This window comes from Ammodytes marinus (assembly GCF_949987685.1).
Source record: "Ammodytes marinus genome assembly, chromosome: 4".
In the NCBI taxonomy this organism is placed as follows: domain Eukaryota; kingdom Metazoa; phylum Chordata; class Actinopteri; order Uranoscopiformes; family Ammodytidae; genus Ammodytes; species Ammodytes marinus.
In genome coordinates this window covers 25,263,762-25,282,807 of record NC_137233.1, presented here as the reverse complement: position 1 = coordinate 25,282,807, position 19,046 = coordinate 25,263,762, and the positions used below count along the sequence as shown (strand labels likewise).

Below are 19,046 nucleotides of genomic sequence, written 5' to 3'. Positions count from 1 at the left end.
CATTTACCATTTACCATTGGACTAGCCAGTACTTTTACCCAAAGCTCTTTCTCTCCTTTAGGTGGCGTGTCTGATCCGGGTGCCCACTGAGGTGGTCAAACAGAGGACCCAGGCTTCTCCCTCATCCACCACCTACCAGATGCTGCTGGCTACACTAAGAGAAGAGGTACACAGCAATCAAAGGGCACTTTAGTAAAGGATAACTCTGGGTTACATCTTTGATCTACTATTGAGGTTTGCCTCATCAAAAACACTGTGCTCACCAAGTTAATTGCTGAGATCATGGAGTGAAACTTAGCTCAAAACACTAAAGGCTGGAGTACCAAGTATGTACGAATGTCAGACTGTTGGTTTGGGAAAGTTACAGAAATGGTCGTACACAGCTGTGGTGGGGCTTCATAGAATGTAGGACCCTCTAACAAGTGTTTTGGTTGGAGCATACTCATGCCTTAACCTACTATCTATGGCCTTAACCCTAACCCAGCTCTCACTTATATCATTATATTATAATTCAGTGGTTAAAATGAAGACCACAAATATGAAAATAAGAACTAAGTTATAATAAAGTGGCCTTGTTCATTTATTCCATTGTATGATTTCACAGCATAATTTAGAAACTCCATTATGGTCGTTGTTGTGAAATATCGAACGGGCCGCTCATAAAATGATTACCATACTTTTTTCGTGCTAATTGAGTAATACATATTCACTTTTCTCTTTTGATCGTGTTATCTTTGCGCAGGGTGTCCGAGGCTTGTACAGAGGATACAGGAGTACGGTCATCAGAGAGGTAGGATTCATTCAAAATGTCTTCTTCTTCTTTCTCAACTATTCATTGTTTTGTCTCATTTTATCTGTCTGCTGTCCACTAGTGATGGTGATCACAATCAGAATGATGACCAATAATACCTGTCCTCAAGCAGACCACACACACTTGTTATGTTCAAAGTATGGTTTCAGGTATTTCACATCACACCTCACAGATTCCATTGAAATCAATTTTCAAGAGTTTTTAGACTAAAGACAATTACTGCACTCCTCAAAGGCTGTGTAGTGAATTCTCTTTTGATTGGCTGGACGAATATTGAGGCTTTCCCACTCTTCTGCTTGAAGACACTTTAATTTCTCTTGGGCTTTATAGAGGTTGGAAAGTATTGATTTAAATTTGATTCCCCCCGCACTTTCATCTCATTCAATTACTGGTGCAAGATGCTCTCCCTCCTATTAGAAGTACATCTGATTAATTAATGCAATTAGTCACGTTATAAATGCAAAACAAAGCAAGGATAAATGAGCATTGGGCTGCACTCCCTTGATGGCCGCTCACCTTTTTCTTAATGAAAAAGACGCTCCAGTTCTTTGATTCATGGCCTTCTCTTTAATTGCACCTGCAGTGCATGATTACACAAAATAATTGTAGCAAAAGTTGTATAGATCTCTCACTTTTAGCCTCCTTCAATCACACACACACACACACACATACGCACGCACACACACACACACACACACACACACACACACACACACACACACACACACACACACACACACACACACACACACACATATACGCACACACGCACGCACGCACGCACGCAAACACACATGCCTGAGAAGTTTTAGTGGAATGGGAAAAGAACATGAGAAAGGGACATAGACGTATATGAAGGTGACACTTGTCTTTCCATCTTTCTTGGGAGGGGAGGAGGGAGGGAAGCTGGGTGAGGGCGTAATCCAGTCCCCTCTGCTGTTTCTAGCCTGTACTTATTTTCTGCCTCACTAAACTGATGTTATTCACGCAAATTCCATCTGGACAGCCAGGGGGAGAAAAAAAAGGGACAACAAGACACTGTGATTTCTCGGAGGGGCTCTGAATAAATGAATACATTTGGAGGCTGGCTGCGCGGCCTGTGTGCATACTAACGGCGGCAGATGAAACACAAACGTGGCGGCGGGGATTTTTTTTGGGGGGGGGGGGGGGCCCGGGAACGGCAAAAGGATGCTCCGCTGTGATTGGCTTTGACGTGTGTCAGGAAGGTAATTCATTTTCATCTCGGCCCTTCCTTCGCTGATCCGCACATCTCTCCCTCCCTTTTCGAGCAAGCAAGACTGTCAAGATAAGTTTGTTTACGTGGTATGGCGTGAACCTCTCGCCGGCTCACTAAATGGGGTCCTCTCTGCGCTATATATTCATTAGGGTTCAAAAGGCATTTCTGATTTTCTAATGAACATGATTTCGTATTAGTGTAGGATGTGTGAGAGAAGTGACAATGGTCGGAGGCAAGTGTGTGGTGGTGTGACCAAATTTGGCAATCTGGTTCACATTGAAGCACCAACCCAGATCCAGATTGTACGGTCGCTTGCACAAAGCACACCCCAAAACAATGCTTTTTTTTTAATATGATTTTTTTCGGCACAAGACAGTTTGAAGAGACAGAGATGAGATGGGGTAGAGAGGGGAATGACATGCAGAGAACGACCGCGGGACGGATTCGAACCCGTGGTCTACTGCTTCTGAGGACTGAGCCTCTATTGGGGTTGGGGCGCTCAAACCACTACAACACCACGAGCGCCCCTCAATGCTTCTTTTTTAAACTTCGATTTAAAAAGTGGACTATTGATGACTTAATAATGACTTTATTTTTTCCCATTTGGCAGCACATTAATCTTTACTGTGGTCAACCCGTCGCCTTTTAAAAGAACCTATAAAGCTGTCTGCTGAGTCGGCACCTTTTGGGTTCCAGACGACTAGAGCACGAAATCAGTGTGATTCAGGTTGGAGTGAATACAATTGCGCTGTGAGAGAAATGACTTTATTCAACTCTGGAAAAAAAACAAGGGCAAATTAATTAACATCGGCAGGACTTAGTTCCTGATTTTATGCATTCCTACACCCAATGTAACCTGTTAATTTGTCTGGGTGTTCATTTATTTTCATTTTATACACATGCAATCAACTCTATTTTTATTTCATCATATGGTTATGCCTGTCATTTTGGCGGGATCCCCCTAATTGGAGCATTAACAGGAAACCCCAAAGCTTCTAATTTTTTGCACAGTACCTCTTTTTACCACTAGATGGCATGCTGAGCTTACTGCTGCCTTTATATATCCGTGCCTGACTTTGTCTGATATCACTACTCTCTCCACACTCCTTCTGTACTTTTTCCCCCCGTCTATTCCAGTCTCTCAGCTTCCCCCATTACACCCATCCAGCTTTATGACATTTACGAGCGGCAGTCACCGCAGTGAAAATGATGGCTTTTTATAATGCCGAGCCCTTTTATTTTTTCCAATCCAAAAGCGCTGCGAGGAGATTTCTGATTTGATCTTAAACTGCTCCAATTTGAGTTTGAGTAATGAGCCCGAGATGCGTTATTAGATAGTCATTTAGTAATGCGGCGGAAAGAGGGGGCTGGGGAAGGGCTAGGTGTAAGTGAAGCTGACAGTGTCTGACACACTCGACTGAAGAGATTTACTGTCGCACACACAGCCACGCCATGAATATCTCTCGTACTTTTTCACCTACTCAGTCTGAAAGCGGCTCCATCTAAATCCATTCTTGTCACATATGTAAGTGGCTAGGAACACAGACAATGAAGGTAATTGAGACTGAACAGCAGTCTACAGATGAAAAATGTGTTCCTAGTCTTTCCTTTACCAGTGTTATATAAATGATTTGGAATCAGCCTTTAAGTGTCTCCACCTCAACAGCTGGGACCTGGCACGGGATCAGGGTCCAGCAGCGTTAGGAGTTATGAAACACCTCTCCATCCAGGCTCCTCCACACACCACACCTCTGCTTCCTCTTCATCCCTCTCCTCTTCAATCCCTGCTTGATCCCTTCTTCTCTGCCTCCTCTATCAGGGGCTTTAGCTGTAAGGAAAAACTTGTTGACTTGGCCTTTTAACTGGAATCAACAGGCCAAATTGCATCAAATTGCTCCAACTTTTGGATCTGTGCCGTTATGGCCTGTGTCAGATTTGAAAGAAAAAGTTTGAAGGAATGTCTAGGGCTGACTTTCAACTACTGATTGGTGATAGATTAAAGGAAACCCCTACAAAAAGTGTATTTCTGTTGTCAGGCCACCAACAAGCTCATATTTCATGCAATGCTTTGTTGGGGGTGTTAAGAAGGCCATCTCTTCTGACCTTAAAGGTCATGGCATCTGATTCCCATCATTTTGATATATAATAATTGTTTTCTTGATTGATCAATTATTTGTTTGGACCTTAATATGTGAAAAAAAACAAAAAAACAAACAAGTATAATTTTTTTTGTCATATACAAATGCTTTCTTTTGCCGCCAGGCTGAGAGTCCAAAACCCAAATATATCATCTTAAGTATCCTGGCAGCCAAGAACATCTTCATATTTGTTAACCTGAACGTGAAAAATACTTAAAATATAATAAGTTGCTGATTCATTTGCTGCTTTCCAATGATCAACTTACCTTTTGATCCACCATTTGTTTCAGCACACACTAGCCCCCTACCACACTCTCTTGCTCATCTTTACAGTTCTCTTGCCCCTCCCTTCAGTGTGTTTTGAGATCCCTTTTTGTTTACCTTCCTTGCTCATCTTCAGTCACCCTAGAGTCGGCTCTTAAAAGGGTGAACTGTGTGTGAGTTTGCATGTTTTTGTACAATCACAACCGTGCATTGACAGCACCGCTTGTTGTTGTGCGTACATATAGCGAGTTTACAATTGCATACAAAGCAGTGAGAGATGCTGAGGTGGAAACCTTATCAAAAGGCACGCAGCCTAAGCAGAGCTGACCCCTTTGTGGCCCTTTTTTTATTTGGAAAGGAGACATTTTTTCACCGTCTGTGAGTCGTGACGCAGGTTCAAAAGGGAGAGGTGAGGGGGAATCACTCTCATATCCTGTCTGTGTGTGCACTGATCCACAGAGGCTGATGTTTATACAGCCTCATATGACTGAGACAGAGCAGAGAGAGAGAGAGAGAGGGGAGAGAGAGAGACGGGCTAGGGGAAGCAAAAAGTAAATATGTAATATATGTAAAGGCAGGATTTGTGGGACGAGTGTGAAGGAGCAGAGGCTTCCTTTCTGCTTCGTGTTTAGCATTGGACCTCGCCAGAGCATCTACCAGAGCCAGACAGCAGACCAACTCTCTCTGAAACAGCTTCAACACATTAGAAACATCTCATGGACTGGAATAAATAAAAATGGAAAATGTCACTGGAAAGATATAGTATCTAACCAAGGAAAATATTAAACTAGTCGGTTGAAAATCAAATATATATTTCCTACCAGAAAGGATGACTTTTGTGAGTTATAGTGTAGGGATTGTTTTGTTTAATTTTTGGACTGCTTGGTGGAGCCATTTGCAATTTGTAGCAGTTTGCAATGACACAGTACTAGAATAAGGTTTGCCTCAGCCTCTCTGCAAGCCAGTGCAATAACTGCCAATGAAATGGAGTGTTAGCTCTTTTGGATTTTCAAAGCTGTTTAAAAGAATGTGAGCTACCGCTGCTACCTTATCTGTTGACACTGTGTGATCAATGAGTGGACTAAGAGGTCCTTAGAGAACCTGTTGACCTCTGTAGATTTGAACCTTGACATGACTTGACCTATTAGAAGGGTGTGTGTGTGTGTTTGACCCTTTCTGAGATATGGAGAAACAATTAAAGAGTCATGTGCTGTAGGCGATTTGAATGTATTTGGCTGGTGCAGGACATAGTTAGATCTGTATTGGGAGCCTAAGAGAGAGGTTATAGAGAGGCCTGATCCATCTAGTCACATTGTGAGTTTTAACAGTATTTATTTATTTGATGAATCGCTATCCGTCTAACCTTGCAGGAGTTATGGATCGTAATGTTTGAATGCTTCCCCTTGTTCGAGTGGTTTGCGGGTCGGGTCGACCCTTGTTAGAAGAGTGATGGCCTTCTTTAAGATTTGGGAGAACCATTCCTCTTGGTCGCTGGATGATCTCTATCACTTTACCACACATGTCACTTTGGGAAATGAATGGCTTTTACTCCCTCCAGCGCTCAGTATGACAGATGGCTGGCTGCACCTGTCATTCACATTAGTGTTATTTTGTTGTGTGAATACAACTGTATTTTCACATTTTTCCTTTTTTTTGGCATCCATTACATCCCTCCCATGCATCCAGTCCCATTGGCACTGTAGCTGTTTTGCTGCAAATCTGTTTAAACCTCAGCATAACCTTCCTTAGATCAACACACAGGTCTTTTATAAATGGCTTCAACAGTCGGATGTGCTTAAAGGAGTTAGCTTGCCATGCTGACCCAGACACCCATGTGTGCTTTTTTTAAATTTTTTTGCATAGTGCATACCAGGGCTTTTCTGTGCTTTCCCTGTTGAGGGATGATGCATTAGAAGTCTGTGCCATTGAGAGCCATGGATCACACCGCTTATGTTAAGTGCGTTTGTCCCCCGTTGAGCTTCTTCACTTCTTCACCCAAAAAAATCCATCATTGTGGCCGTAATTCGTAATCCGCGGATTCTCGATGTATTACCGATACCTGCTGCCAGACATTTTTTCCAGGGAAAAGACAAGTGTTGTTTTAGCTGTGCAACTAAAGCTGTGTTTTATATGCCTCTCCCACTCTTATGTATATGTGTGTTTATGTGTGAGCGCTGTGGTCGTGACCACGGTGGCCCATGTTAGGAAGTTTGTCTCTCCCTAGTCTCTGGCCACTGTTTGCTTCCTAAAACTCTAGGCATGTTTGTCTCAATGCAAGCAGAACAACCTCCAGAGCTCAACATGTGTTTCTAATAACACACGGCCTGGCAAAGGGTCTGAGGTTATGGGGGTGGGAGGGTCATATTTAAAAGGTGGAGTCAGTGATTCTGGAGAGAATGTAGTGTAGAGTATATGCTCCTGTACATTGAAATCTGGTGCCATTATGTTAGGATTGAGTGTGATGCATTGTTCCCCAGGCAGCAATACTTTTGATGCAGATTTTGGTCGAAATTGGACACCTGTTCCACTTGAGTTAAGCAGGCATTAAAGTGACATACCACCCTAACTGCCTAATTACAGTAAAACCATCTGAGTCAAGGACGGTAATGTCTTTCTTTTCCCTTATATCGGAGTAGAGAGAGAGAGAGAGAGAGAGAGAGAGAGGAGGATAAATCAGTTACTCCAGACGTGAGGAAGCACTCGGTAATTACGGCACCGCTCTTTGTCGAGAAGCAACGACTCACCACCACCACCCCCCACCCCTGCTTTCCGAAAAACAGGCAGTCTCATCCCTCTCTTCTGAAGATTTACAGTAACGTTCAAGACAATTACAACTAAAATAAGAACCCTTTAAAAATCCCCTTGGCTTTTGGAATGTAGACGATTCCGGTATCACACAATGAGTTGCATCTTTCTCAATCACATGACAATTTGCCAGACTGCTTTGTAGTTTGCGAGATTTTTGATTTCAGAGTCATATGAGGCTCTCCAGAAGCAGCACCTGCTCTCCCCCCCACGTCACACACACACACACATACACACACACGCACACACACACGCACACACACACACACACACACACGCACACACACAAAGGCCCGTCCCTGTTTTCCTCAGCCACTAACATCATCTCACTAGCAGCATCAGCGGCAGTGCTTACGGCCCCGAAAGCATCTGGAACAAACCACCTGAATGTCAAGGGGTCAAGCTGTGATGTCACTGCTTCATGTCCGATGGAAGGAAAGAAATGTAAGGTGTCACTCGCACCGCCAGCGTTCACCTCGCTCAACCCCAGCCCAGGTTAAGAGTTCAAATCAATTCATAATTCAACTAGCCATCTACGTTCAGGGCACTCCGAGCTGGAGCTTGTGTTTATGTGAGCCAAGGGTGAAATATTTGTGCCCCTTTTTTTTATCACCACAATAGCAGCTCCAAACATGCCAGATTAATGACAGATCTTGTTTGATGATGTCAACCATTTTCCAGTGTGCGTAATAGAAAAAGAAAATCGCCTTTGATATGTGATGTTGTTGAGTGATCACTTTTATCACTGATCGCTATTAAAAAACTAAACAAATAAAAGGTACCACCCAGGAGAAACATAACATCTACAGTCCATTAGTAACTGTGGGACTGCTAACACATCCATTGTGTCAATTTTCTGGCAAACAAGGAGGCACTGCTGCACTAAATAATTTGAAAGGAATTTCAATTGCTGTCTCAGTACTTCCAATTTTTTAAATATGAGGAGCATTTATTCATTAGCACAAGGGCTCCTTGGCAGGCTGGATAAGACTGTAAGGCAGTACACTTGTCTTATCCATAAAGGTCTAGTGTTTTCACACATTCATTCATTAACGATAATGCAGCTCAGCTTCAAGTTATGCAGCCCTTTGAGGAGGCCTGTAACCGATTGATCAGGTCCATGAGTGTTCTTGTTTGACTAACTCATCCGTTTGTGTGTGTGTGTGTGTGTGTGTGTGTGTGTGTGTGTGTGTGTGCTTTCAGAGTAGTTTGCGTCACTGCCAGAATGTGCTTCTCTCACTATGGAGATTCTGATATTTCCAGCTGTGCTGCTGCTGTTCTTATCTGATTCCCAGCTGATAAGATATGTTTGTGTTAGTGAGAAACACGGAGAGAAACATTTCAGTTGGCCGCAGGGCAGTGATTGGTTAGCTGGAATGACTCTGGTCTGTGTTTTATTGCTGTGGGCACTGCTCCCAGAGAACATATTGTGTGTGTGTGTGTGTGTGTGTATGAACCTTGTGTGTGTGTGTGTGTGTGTGTGTGTGTGTGTGTGCCATGCTGGAGATATCAAAGCAAAGAGCCTTATTCTAGACCGTCCTGCCCACTTCTTTACTGTAGTTTGCTCTCTTTCCTTTAAAGGGAAACTCATGCGTTGTTGAATGTCTTCCATGTTACCTATAGACATAAGCACTTTTCAAATGTACTATTCCCAGAAAATGACATATACTTTCTGCTGTTATTCTGCCCAGCTGTTCATTAAATATCCTGTATTCATTGCAAATGCTAGCATGATGGCATCCAGTTACAGCAACAGCTATACGCATGAACATGTTTTGCTTGAAAAAAGTTTACAACCACAATTTGGAAATGTATGGTTAGGATATAAATCAACCTGCAATATAGTGACATTTTTGTGTGACTGGTTAGGGTCATTAGCATCTACATACAGCTCAAGGGATGGCATTCCTTTACATTGCAGCCTGTAAATAAACACGTTTGGTCACACACACACACACACACACACACACACACACACACACACACACACACACACACACACACACACACACACACACACACACACTCACTTAGTTGAAGCGCTCTTGTTTTTGTGAGTTGTCTCTAATACTGTAGTTTATCCTCCTGTGATGCCATCCACAATAGAATCCAACAGAAATATGGAGTGCATGGTAAAAGGTAACTATGCCATAATGTGTTGGCTCTTTTAATTAGAGCTGCGTGCTCTGTTTTGGCTGAGACACTTATTCCAGCTAGACTGTCTGTCTGCTGCTGGCAGTGTCAGTACTTATTTTTCCCCAGTTGTGCACTGCTGTTGATTTTCTGCTGACAGAGGCATCAGTGTCTGTAACTTGTATAAATAGCCATGTTTCTCCTGTTGGTCATTTTAGTGTGTCTCAGGAGGTAGATTTAAAGGGCCAGTCTTGCACACATTTTAGCAGTCAGTTTGCATTGGCTTCCTCCCACACAATAATTGGGTAATACAAATCACTCTGTGCTTGTTTGTTAGCATCGTTGGCACCATTTGGCCCAGTGTTTTCTCTGGAATCCCTCTGAATCAAGCTATTTGTGAGCACAATTGAAAAAGACAGTGCCACACACTCCCTGTGGGTTGCAGCTAAAAGGTGGAGTCAGTAATTCTGGAGAATGTTGTCAAAAATATCTCTTAACCATCTGCTACTGTACATACATTACAAATAAAGTCCAGTGTTAATACATCGCCTAAGCTCTGTTAAAGGGCATGTTGCTAGCTATGGGCTCCCTTTGTTTACATACCAGTTTACAGAGCCTAGGCTGTTCATTAAAGGGGTAGTTCAGGATTTTAGACATAGGGCCTTATTCCCAAGTTAGCCTTGGTGTTCTTTATCATTGGAGACAGTTTTCAACACATTTAATTCAGTCCTTCTAGTTGCAGAGTGCGCTCGTGCTAAGCTAGCGCACGGCATCGGGGGAATACCTAGCCTGCTACTAAAACAGTCTTACCCACTCCACAGTACACCCGAGGCCAATCAATTATAACGCCAGACTATCGATGTAAATGTCTGTGTTGATAGAATAATTTTAGAAATAAAACCAACCTCGCATCGCATGAATTATCGCATTTTGAGGGACTACTTTCTTAGCAGCAGCGGACTTTTACTTTGCTGTGTAACCGAATCACTACAGCAGAAAGTAAACAGAGCAGCGTGGGACAGAAACTGAAACTGCACTGCCACCAGTCTACCGTCATTCTGTCCCGGTTCTCTGCTGCAGCTCCAGCGGGGGCTGTCTCTACAGACGCTCTTTCTCTTTCTGCCCTTTGAGCATCCCTCTCAATTCTTCATCAGTGTATTCCGGCTCGTACAGGTACGGGCAGCAGCAGGTAAACAAACTATTATAGAGCCTGTAACCTAGGTATTAGTCCGCCGCTGCCGCAGCCTACAAGGAATAAAGTCCCTCAAAATGCAATATGCGAGGTTGGTTTTATTTCTAAAATTAGTCTATCAACACAGACATTTACATCGATAGTCTGGCGTTATAATTGATTGGCCTCGGGGGTACTGTGGAGTAGGGATGTAACGATATGAAATTTTGGGTACGATACGATACGATACGATATTGTGATTGATATCACGATATCACGATACGATATTAAGCGCGGAATTCATTTCTACCCCCTCAAATTAAATGTTGTACCGCTGATTTAAATAAAACATAAACGCAAGAATAATTCAGATTTTTTATATCTTAATATGAAGAAGAGATTTCTGAGAGATTTAAACAACTTATCACCAAAACAAAGACACTGCTTCTCTACTGCTGTTTTTAAAGAAGCTTTACATCTATATTTTTCAAACTGAAATAGGAATTTTAAATCTAAACTTAATTTAGTCACTTGTCTGTAACTGTAAAAGTATGTATAAAATAAAAATAATTTAAATAGTGTGATAATTTCCCCATTTATTTATGTTTTATTTGCTTATCAACTCTATTTTTGCAAGCCATGCTTTTACCTTATTAGGCCTACATTATGACAAGCACAATTAACTCTGTAAAATATTTATTTATGATTTTTATTTGTTATTAACTTAAATTGCAGTCTCAAAATCAATGTTTTTGCAGTGCACTCCTCTCCCCCTCCCTTCCTCACACTTTCGCAACGTCACCTTCATTTGACCAAAGTAGTGTCACCTAAGTTTGACATAGTAGGGATTCCATAGTATTGCGCAACATGCTGTTAGCTACTGTCTGCTGAGTTCACGTGAAGTTGTGATGAATATATCAAGGATCTTTGGACTTATTTCCTTCATCTGCCTTTCACGGAAGTTCGCCGACTTTACCGGGGATTTAACGCGCGGTGGCGGTGGATTCTATTCTATTCTGTTCTATTTTTTTTTTTTTTTTTTTTTTTTTTTTTTATAATCTCATTTCCTCACGTTCGCCTGGATTCATAATGATATAATTGACCCGCGAGCAACTTTCTCTTCAGTCTGGTAAGCTAGTCGATCTTTTTCTCTATCTCTCCCTTTTCTCTTTCTCTCTCTTCTTTGCTGCTACGTGACTCAATGTTGTGAAGCTGCACGCGCTAGTGTAAACAACGGCCCACGTGAGACGTGACTGTTCAGTTTAAAGTTAGAAGTCATGTTTCAGTGATAAGATGTTGTGTCAATGTGTTATTGTTTGGTTTCCAATGTTGGTGTGGCCCATACAGTGTTAGATTGAGTGCTACGTTTATGACAACGTTGCTTACCAGACTCTCCACAATGACGGAGCGCATTTACCATGCACGCTCGCCTGTAATACCGTGACGCGGTATAACAAGAAAAAACTTACGGTTGACATTCGTGGCCTTTTCATATCGCGAACGACCGTTTTGCGGTATATTGTTACATCCCTACTGTGGAGTGGGTAAGACTGTTTTAGTAGCAGGCTAGGTATTCCCCCGATGCCGTGCGCTAGCTTAGCACGAGCGCACTCTGCAACTAGAAGGACTGAATTAAATGTGTTGAAAACTGTCTCCAATGATAAAGAACACCAAGGCTAACTTGGGAATAAGGCCCTATGTCCAAAATCCTGAACTACCCCTTTAACACTGGATTTTCATTCTGCACGCACACAGTACGGACAGGTAGGGGATTGTGAGGAGAGACGTTCACTGATGTAGACAAAAAGTGATTATGGCAACAAGTGTTCTCCAGAATCGCTGACCAAACAACAGAGCACAGTATTACAGCATGACTCCAAATATGAGATGGAGATCATGTTGAATAAGGTGTTTCCCTTCAAGCTCCAGCCCCTGTAATTATACCGTGCATTCCTAAGTCAGTGCAAGGATCATTAGAAACTAGGAAATACTCAGCTCAGTAGCCTCTGGACCAGCTGTGTAGCTATAGGCCAACTCTCCAACAACCAGCAACCTTTCCCATGCTACGGCTGCACACAGCTCCCACACAATTCTCTCTCAAGCCACTCTCTTTTGCTCTCTCTCTCTTTTGCTCTCTCTCTCTCTCTCTCTCTCTCTCTCTCTCTCTCTCTCTCTCTCTCTCTGTCTCTCTCCCACATATTACTCTGAGCCACAGCCACATCCTAAGGCGGCCATACATCTCTCTTCCTGTCAGCAGCTAATTGGTTGGCCCTCGGGGCATCTTGTGTCGCACCACAGCACCAGTCATTGGCTCATATGCACTCTGCCATCCATGTCATCTGTCAGTGGTCGTGACGCATCCAAGCTGTCATGTTTTTAACCCAATGAAAGACTTATTCTAGTAATAGTATGACAACAAATAAAACAATAATAATTATATATCAAACACAGCATATTTTCCCTGTGTGCAAACACCAACAATCACACGATTCAATTTGATTTCGATTCCGATTATTGGGGTCATGATTCGATTTTAATTCAATTATTTTTTTTTCTTTTTGATTTTTTTTGGGCATTTTTATGCTTTATTGATAGTGTAGAGACACAGTTGAAATGGGGCAGAGAGGGGAGTGACATGCAGAGAACGACTGCGGGCTGGAATCGAACCCGGGTCCGCTGCTGGCCGAGGCCCATGGGGGGGACGCCCTACCAACTGAGCTAAGGGCGCCCCCTCGAATTCAATTCTTGATTCAAAACGATTTCCGATTCAAAATCGATTGCTCCATTCAGTTTCAAAGGAGGATTTCAGGATCTACTCCAGACCACTGTGTGCTAAGAGGCATTGTGGCAAAGTATGGCAGGAAAGCAAATTAAAGTCCATTCTTATCTATAGTCATTGTATGTCTATTTTAATGTGAAGCTTGTAATACATGTTATTTTAAGGCAAGTCAACATTACCAGCGGATTTTTTTCTCACCACCCCTATTCATAACACATGCCTGAGTATTAGCTCCCAAATAATAATGTTCAGCATTGTGCATTTTCCTGCTTCAGCACAGTGTTGAATTATCAGCAGTCTGTCCTCCACAATACCTTCTTTAAAGGTTATGGAGAAGAAAAGAAGCGTCGGGTGTCTGGTGATAAGGAAGCTGGTAATTTTTCCCTTTGTGCCTTTGCCTGTTCTGCTGTATCAGGTGTCCATTTTGAAACAACAAGCTGCGCACACACACAGGTGGGAGGAGGAAGAAAATAAATCTCCAGCACAACATAAATATTATGCAGAGAGTTTCTTGGAAGCATTTCTCTCATGTCTATGGAATTGCTCTCTTGACACTTTGCCAGCGCTCTGTTTCTCCTCCAACACCTCCACCACCAATACCACCACTACCTCTTCTCCCTCTCTCTCTCTCTCTCTCTCTCTCTCTCTCTCTCCCTCTCTCCCTCCCTCCTGCTCCCCCTCTCTCCACCTCAGAACAAGTCTTAATTTGTCGGGGAATATTACTGGCCTGCGCCGACATTCGCCGGGCTCTGCATGGGAAACCGGGGCCAAGCTGCGATTTGATTTGCTCGCGGGATATTTGCCCGGCGCTCAAAACCTCTCCCTAGTTTGGCTTGTTTAAACACACACACACACACACACACACACACACACACACACACACACACACACACACACACACACACACACACACACACACACACACACATTTTGCGCTGCCCTTGGCATTCAAAATCTGTCAGTTGGAATTCTTCAGCAAGTGCACTCACTCTTGCGCTAGTTTTTTTTACAGCAACCGGGGAGCTGGAAAGTTTGGGATGAGTGATTGCTAGTCGCTTAAGGCGGAACACTCCTCATAGTTATACACTGTATGTGCTGCAGGATGTACACACACAACCTGCATGGCCTCCAGCGCTCCCTATGCTCTGTGACAAATTCACATTTTAAGGAACTACTGTCCTGAGCACAGAGGGAGTTGTGTATTCTATGTGTTATGGCCTTAGGTGGATAGGCATATGTGGGCCTCAGGGGAGTGTAAAGACAGGTGTGTGTGTGTGTGTGTGTGTGTGTGTGTGTGTGTGTGTGTGTGTGTGTGTGTGTGTTTTTAAACTGAGACAGCCTATGGGGGTCTGTTTTCTGTTATAGGGAAAGCAGGCCTTGGCTTCCTCTAACCAGCTCTAGACCAAGGCAGAAGTAATCCAACCTTCTCTCTGTCTCTCTCTCTCTGGCACTCTCAGTTTCCCCCTCCCTCCTCTCTCTCTCCCCCAGGACTCTTATGAAGTGAGAGGCCAAACACAGGCCCGCAGTGACAGATCAGGCTCCCTCTATCGATTGACTTCATTTATTTGTTTGTTTATTTATTTAAAAGGCCCTGAACCCCTCTGTCCCTGAGGGGTACTTAGGTGCCATACACACACACACACACACACACACACACACACACACACACACACACACACACAGGCACACACACACACACACACACACACACACACACACACTCTCTCTCTCTTTCTGCCTCGCTTATTGGGCTATACAAATTCCTCCTGTGCACCTATGTTTAGCCAGGTTTTTCTTGCTGCGTCACTGCCGGGTGTAACGTGTCATCACAGCAGTAACTACTGTAGGTGTGACATTAGCTCAGACCAGTGTTCAGAAGCATAACATAGAGCTGCCCCTAAAGGGGAAAAAATGAACATCCCATATGTTAATATAAAAGCAGGTACGATGAAAATATATATTATTTCAGACTATATTACACTTGGTATTCATTACACTACTACATAAACTATTGTTGGTAAAACAGCTAGAAGGCAATTGTCGATTTTATCATTTTTGAACTTTCAAAGGAACCATATTATGATGATAAAACCTGATAGTATGTATGATTGTGTAAAGAAAAAGGACAACAATAAAACAGTAAACAATACATTAAGAAATACAATAAAATAAAGGCAGTTTATAATTTCAAATTTATTTCACAATTACTATTATGAACACGTTTTTTTCTGTAGTTTTAGAGTTTATCATATATGTAAGTAAATTTTTTCTATACATATTCCCATTAAAATCATAGCATTTGCATTGACATACAAATGTTGCATGCAATAATAGATCTATAATACATCTTCAACCGGCAGCTCTAGACTTTGTTATAATGTTGAAAATAACTTGAAAGGGGATTTTTTTTTTAATTGCCGTATCATGAGACAAATCAATGGTGAAATAGCTGTATTTCCATTCCCTGAAATAGCTTGGGCTGGCATTTGGAGAACAGTCCAGCTGGAGTTATTTTAGGTGAATAATTGCCGCCCCCCCCCCCCCCCACTCACAGTTTACCCAGAGCTCACGGTATTGCAACATGCATCCTTATCGCACATCTGTCATACTTCATTAGAGTAGCACTAACCAGCAACACGCATGTGTGTGTGTTTGTATGTGCTTATGCTCGCCTGGCAGGCAACCAGCTGTGCAGTTTTTAGTGGTTGTTTGTGTTTGCTCCTGCGTGTTTTGCCTCCATGTATGCCTCCAGATTGCCCTTCCACTGACAGACAAACAGGTCTGTCTTCTTCCCGCTCAGTGACATTCTGAGATAGAGGTTATAACACTTGGCATGTTAGGAACCTATAGAAGTGTCAGCCACTGTCTGCCTCGCAGCCATGATTAATGACTTTATCAACTTTCAACATATTCAAATCTGATCTGTGTATGTTTGTTATCAGCGTGTCACTGCAGTCGCTTCCTCGTCATACGTCCGTGACAGATGGAATGTGGTGTGTGTCTGTGTGTGTGTGTGTGTGTGTGTGCGCTCACGTGTGTGTGTGCATTTGTGCGTGTGTGTGCATGTGTGTATGCGCGTGTGTGCTTGTATGGCTTTGGCAAAGGGAATCCAGCTTCAGTCCTGTTGCATTAGCAGGTAATAAATGTGGACTTAGACTCTGGGCTTTTCTCCGCCTGGCCAGTCTGTGTGATTTTCTTTTCTTTATGTGTGTGTGTCTTTTGGTCTTCACATGGCCCATAGTGATTCCTCATTTTGAATCAGGCGGCTGTTGATCTCTTCAACATCTGACTCCCATCTGCTTTCTCTTCTCTTCTCTTCTCTTCTCTTCTCTTCTCTTCTCTTCTCTTCTCTTCTCTTCTCTTCTCTTCTCTTCTCTTCTCTTCTCTTCTCTTCTCTTCTCTTCTCTTCTCTTCTCTTCTCCTCTCCTCTCCTCTCCTCTCTTTCCCCATCCTTACCCCAAAAAAGACAGTCAAATGTTGAGATCTTGGTAGATTGTGATGGAGTTGAAAAGGGCTCTGAATAAACAAACAACCGCTTAACTGCACTGCTCTAATTTCAACCTGAACCTCTTTTAGTGACTCACAATTTCTTCACAAGACTAATTGAACATTGTAAAAGGAGCCACTGTTGATTTTATTCTGCAAATCAATTGAATTTGAGAGGGGGTACATATGGTCTCATTTGAAATGGTACATTTGGTAGATTCCAAATCCACCAGGGTTTGCCAATTGTATTTGGCATGGTCACTTGGTATCAAATACTAACAGAGGGATCCAGCAGACTTTTCTGGCTCATGAATCATTTTGCTCTTTTTTGCTCATTTGCTCCACATCTGGTGGCAAGAACAGAGCAAGAATGAGTTGCAAGTGTGCGCCAGTTGTTGGGTTCAACATTGCACCACAGTGTCTTGACTGAGTTAGTGAGATGAAGGTAGTGGATTTCTGGATACTGAATTGTTTGTGTCTGGGATTTCATAAGAAAGCAGTCAAATCTGGGAGGGAGGGAATTGACAGCAAACAATGTCATTTAAGCCTGTGCTATATTTTCAAAGCATATGCTATGATGGGAGTTTTGACAGAAATACTTTTTGTTTTATCATTATTTGAAAGGTGAGAGCCTTTATATCTAGATTACCATCAGGATTAAACTAAATTGCGGCTCTCTAGTGTCCACAAGACTGATACCTCTAACAGGATAATAATTATAAGTGCAAATAATTCTAACCTTATTACCTTCCAATTCCAATTCCTAGCGAACACACAGACAGCTTGTACCCTATTGTTGTGAAAAGAGACCCTCACATTTCTGACTTTTCTTCTATCCCCAAGTTAAAATAATTCACGCTGCGATACATTTCCATAGATTCCTGTGTATTACACACTGTTGCTGGTGTCTAATAATAAGCCTTTTAAACACGTGAATATATTACTCCAGCAGGACTGGATTGTACCTCATTGCCCATTACCAGACACAAAACATCCCCACCACGCAATCCCTGCACTGTTATAATGCTGTTCTTGGTCGGAATCCCCACAAGGATTTTCTGTTAACATATAATGTCAAGTTGAAGTCATGTTTATCAGCAGTTTAGACTCTACAACTGTGGTTAAACCACTGACGAGATATTTGTTGAAGTTTTCCTGTTGTTGTTGCTCTTGCTGCCAACCATCATGATCTTTTTTTGGCCATAGTATAAAAGTCCCAAGTGCACTGTTAATGTTAAGTGGAATGTGTAGTCTACTCTTAATGCAACCATACATGCTGAGATTACTTGTTACATTTTGTTGGCGAGTCATGTGACTTTTGGTTTCCAGAGAAGTTTGGTTTTGGAGAGCCATTCCACAGTAGCAGAAGGTAAATGCTTTAAAGTCGGCATCCTGCAAACATTTAGGGCTGAGGCACTGCTGGAAAAGATGAATAATGCCTCATCTGTTGGTTTGGCCATCTACACATCTGTTCGCTTGTCTCTCCATTTTAATATCCATCTTCCTTACTCCCCCTTTGCTGTCCTTTTTAAACACTCATCAGTATGCAGAGGCTGCAGTATGACCTATTAAAAGTCATTTGTCAAATTGCGGCCAACTGGCTTTCCCTGCAATCAGGCTCAATGAGAATATATTTTGACATGTGTTTTTCCTGCCCTCCGCTGAGTGCCTAAGGACCTGTGACAGCCCAGAGCCTCTCTGAATACTAATACAGTTAGCGCTAATACAGTTGGCAAGGACGTATACATACATACACACACACACACACACACACACACACACACACACACACACACACACACACACACACACACACACACACACACACACATACACACACACACACTGGAGCACTGTCAGTAGAGTGACACTGCAGACGCGATCTCCATATTCCTGTAATATAGTACCTGACAGTCACAGCAAGTGGCACTGTCACCTTTGATCAATGACAAACTGTGCCAGCCAGCAAACACAAAATGCTGCTTGTCAGAGAGAGAGACATACAGACAGATACACACGCACACACACACACACACCATGCAGCGGAAATAGCGCGTCGACATATTCATACAAAAATGGTACACGCACATGATAGCAAGCCTGCCTGTGTGAGAGCCGGTCATGTGTTTCCCAGCAGTGGAATCAGGTCCCTGGAGGCCAGCTGGATGACACAGATGTTTGTGGGCTTTGGGAGCAGATGCTGCTGAGCTCCTGGAGCACAG

General features: G+C 42.8%; 1 protein-coding gene across 1 annotated transcript in view; it reads left to right on the top strand.

Moving 5' to 3' along the window:
• slc25a26 (solute carrier family 25 member 26) overlaps positions 1-19,046 on the top strand; it is a 63,616-nt gene that overhangs the window by 12,194 nt on the left and 32,376 nt on the right. The window contains exons 4-5 of the mRNA XM_080027058.1: positions 62-166; positions 743-790. Coding sequence (XP_079883184.1) covers positions 62-166; positions 743-790 — 153 coding nt within the window. The remainder of the gene's footprint in view (positions 1-61; positions 167-742; positions 791-19,046) is intronic.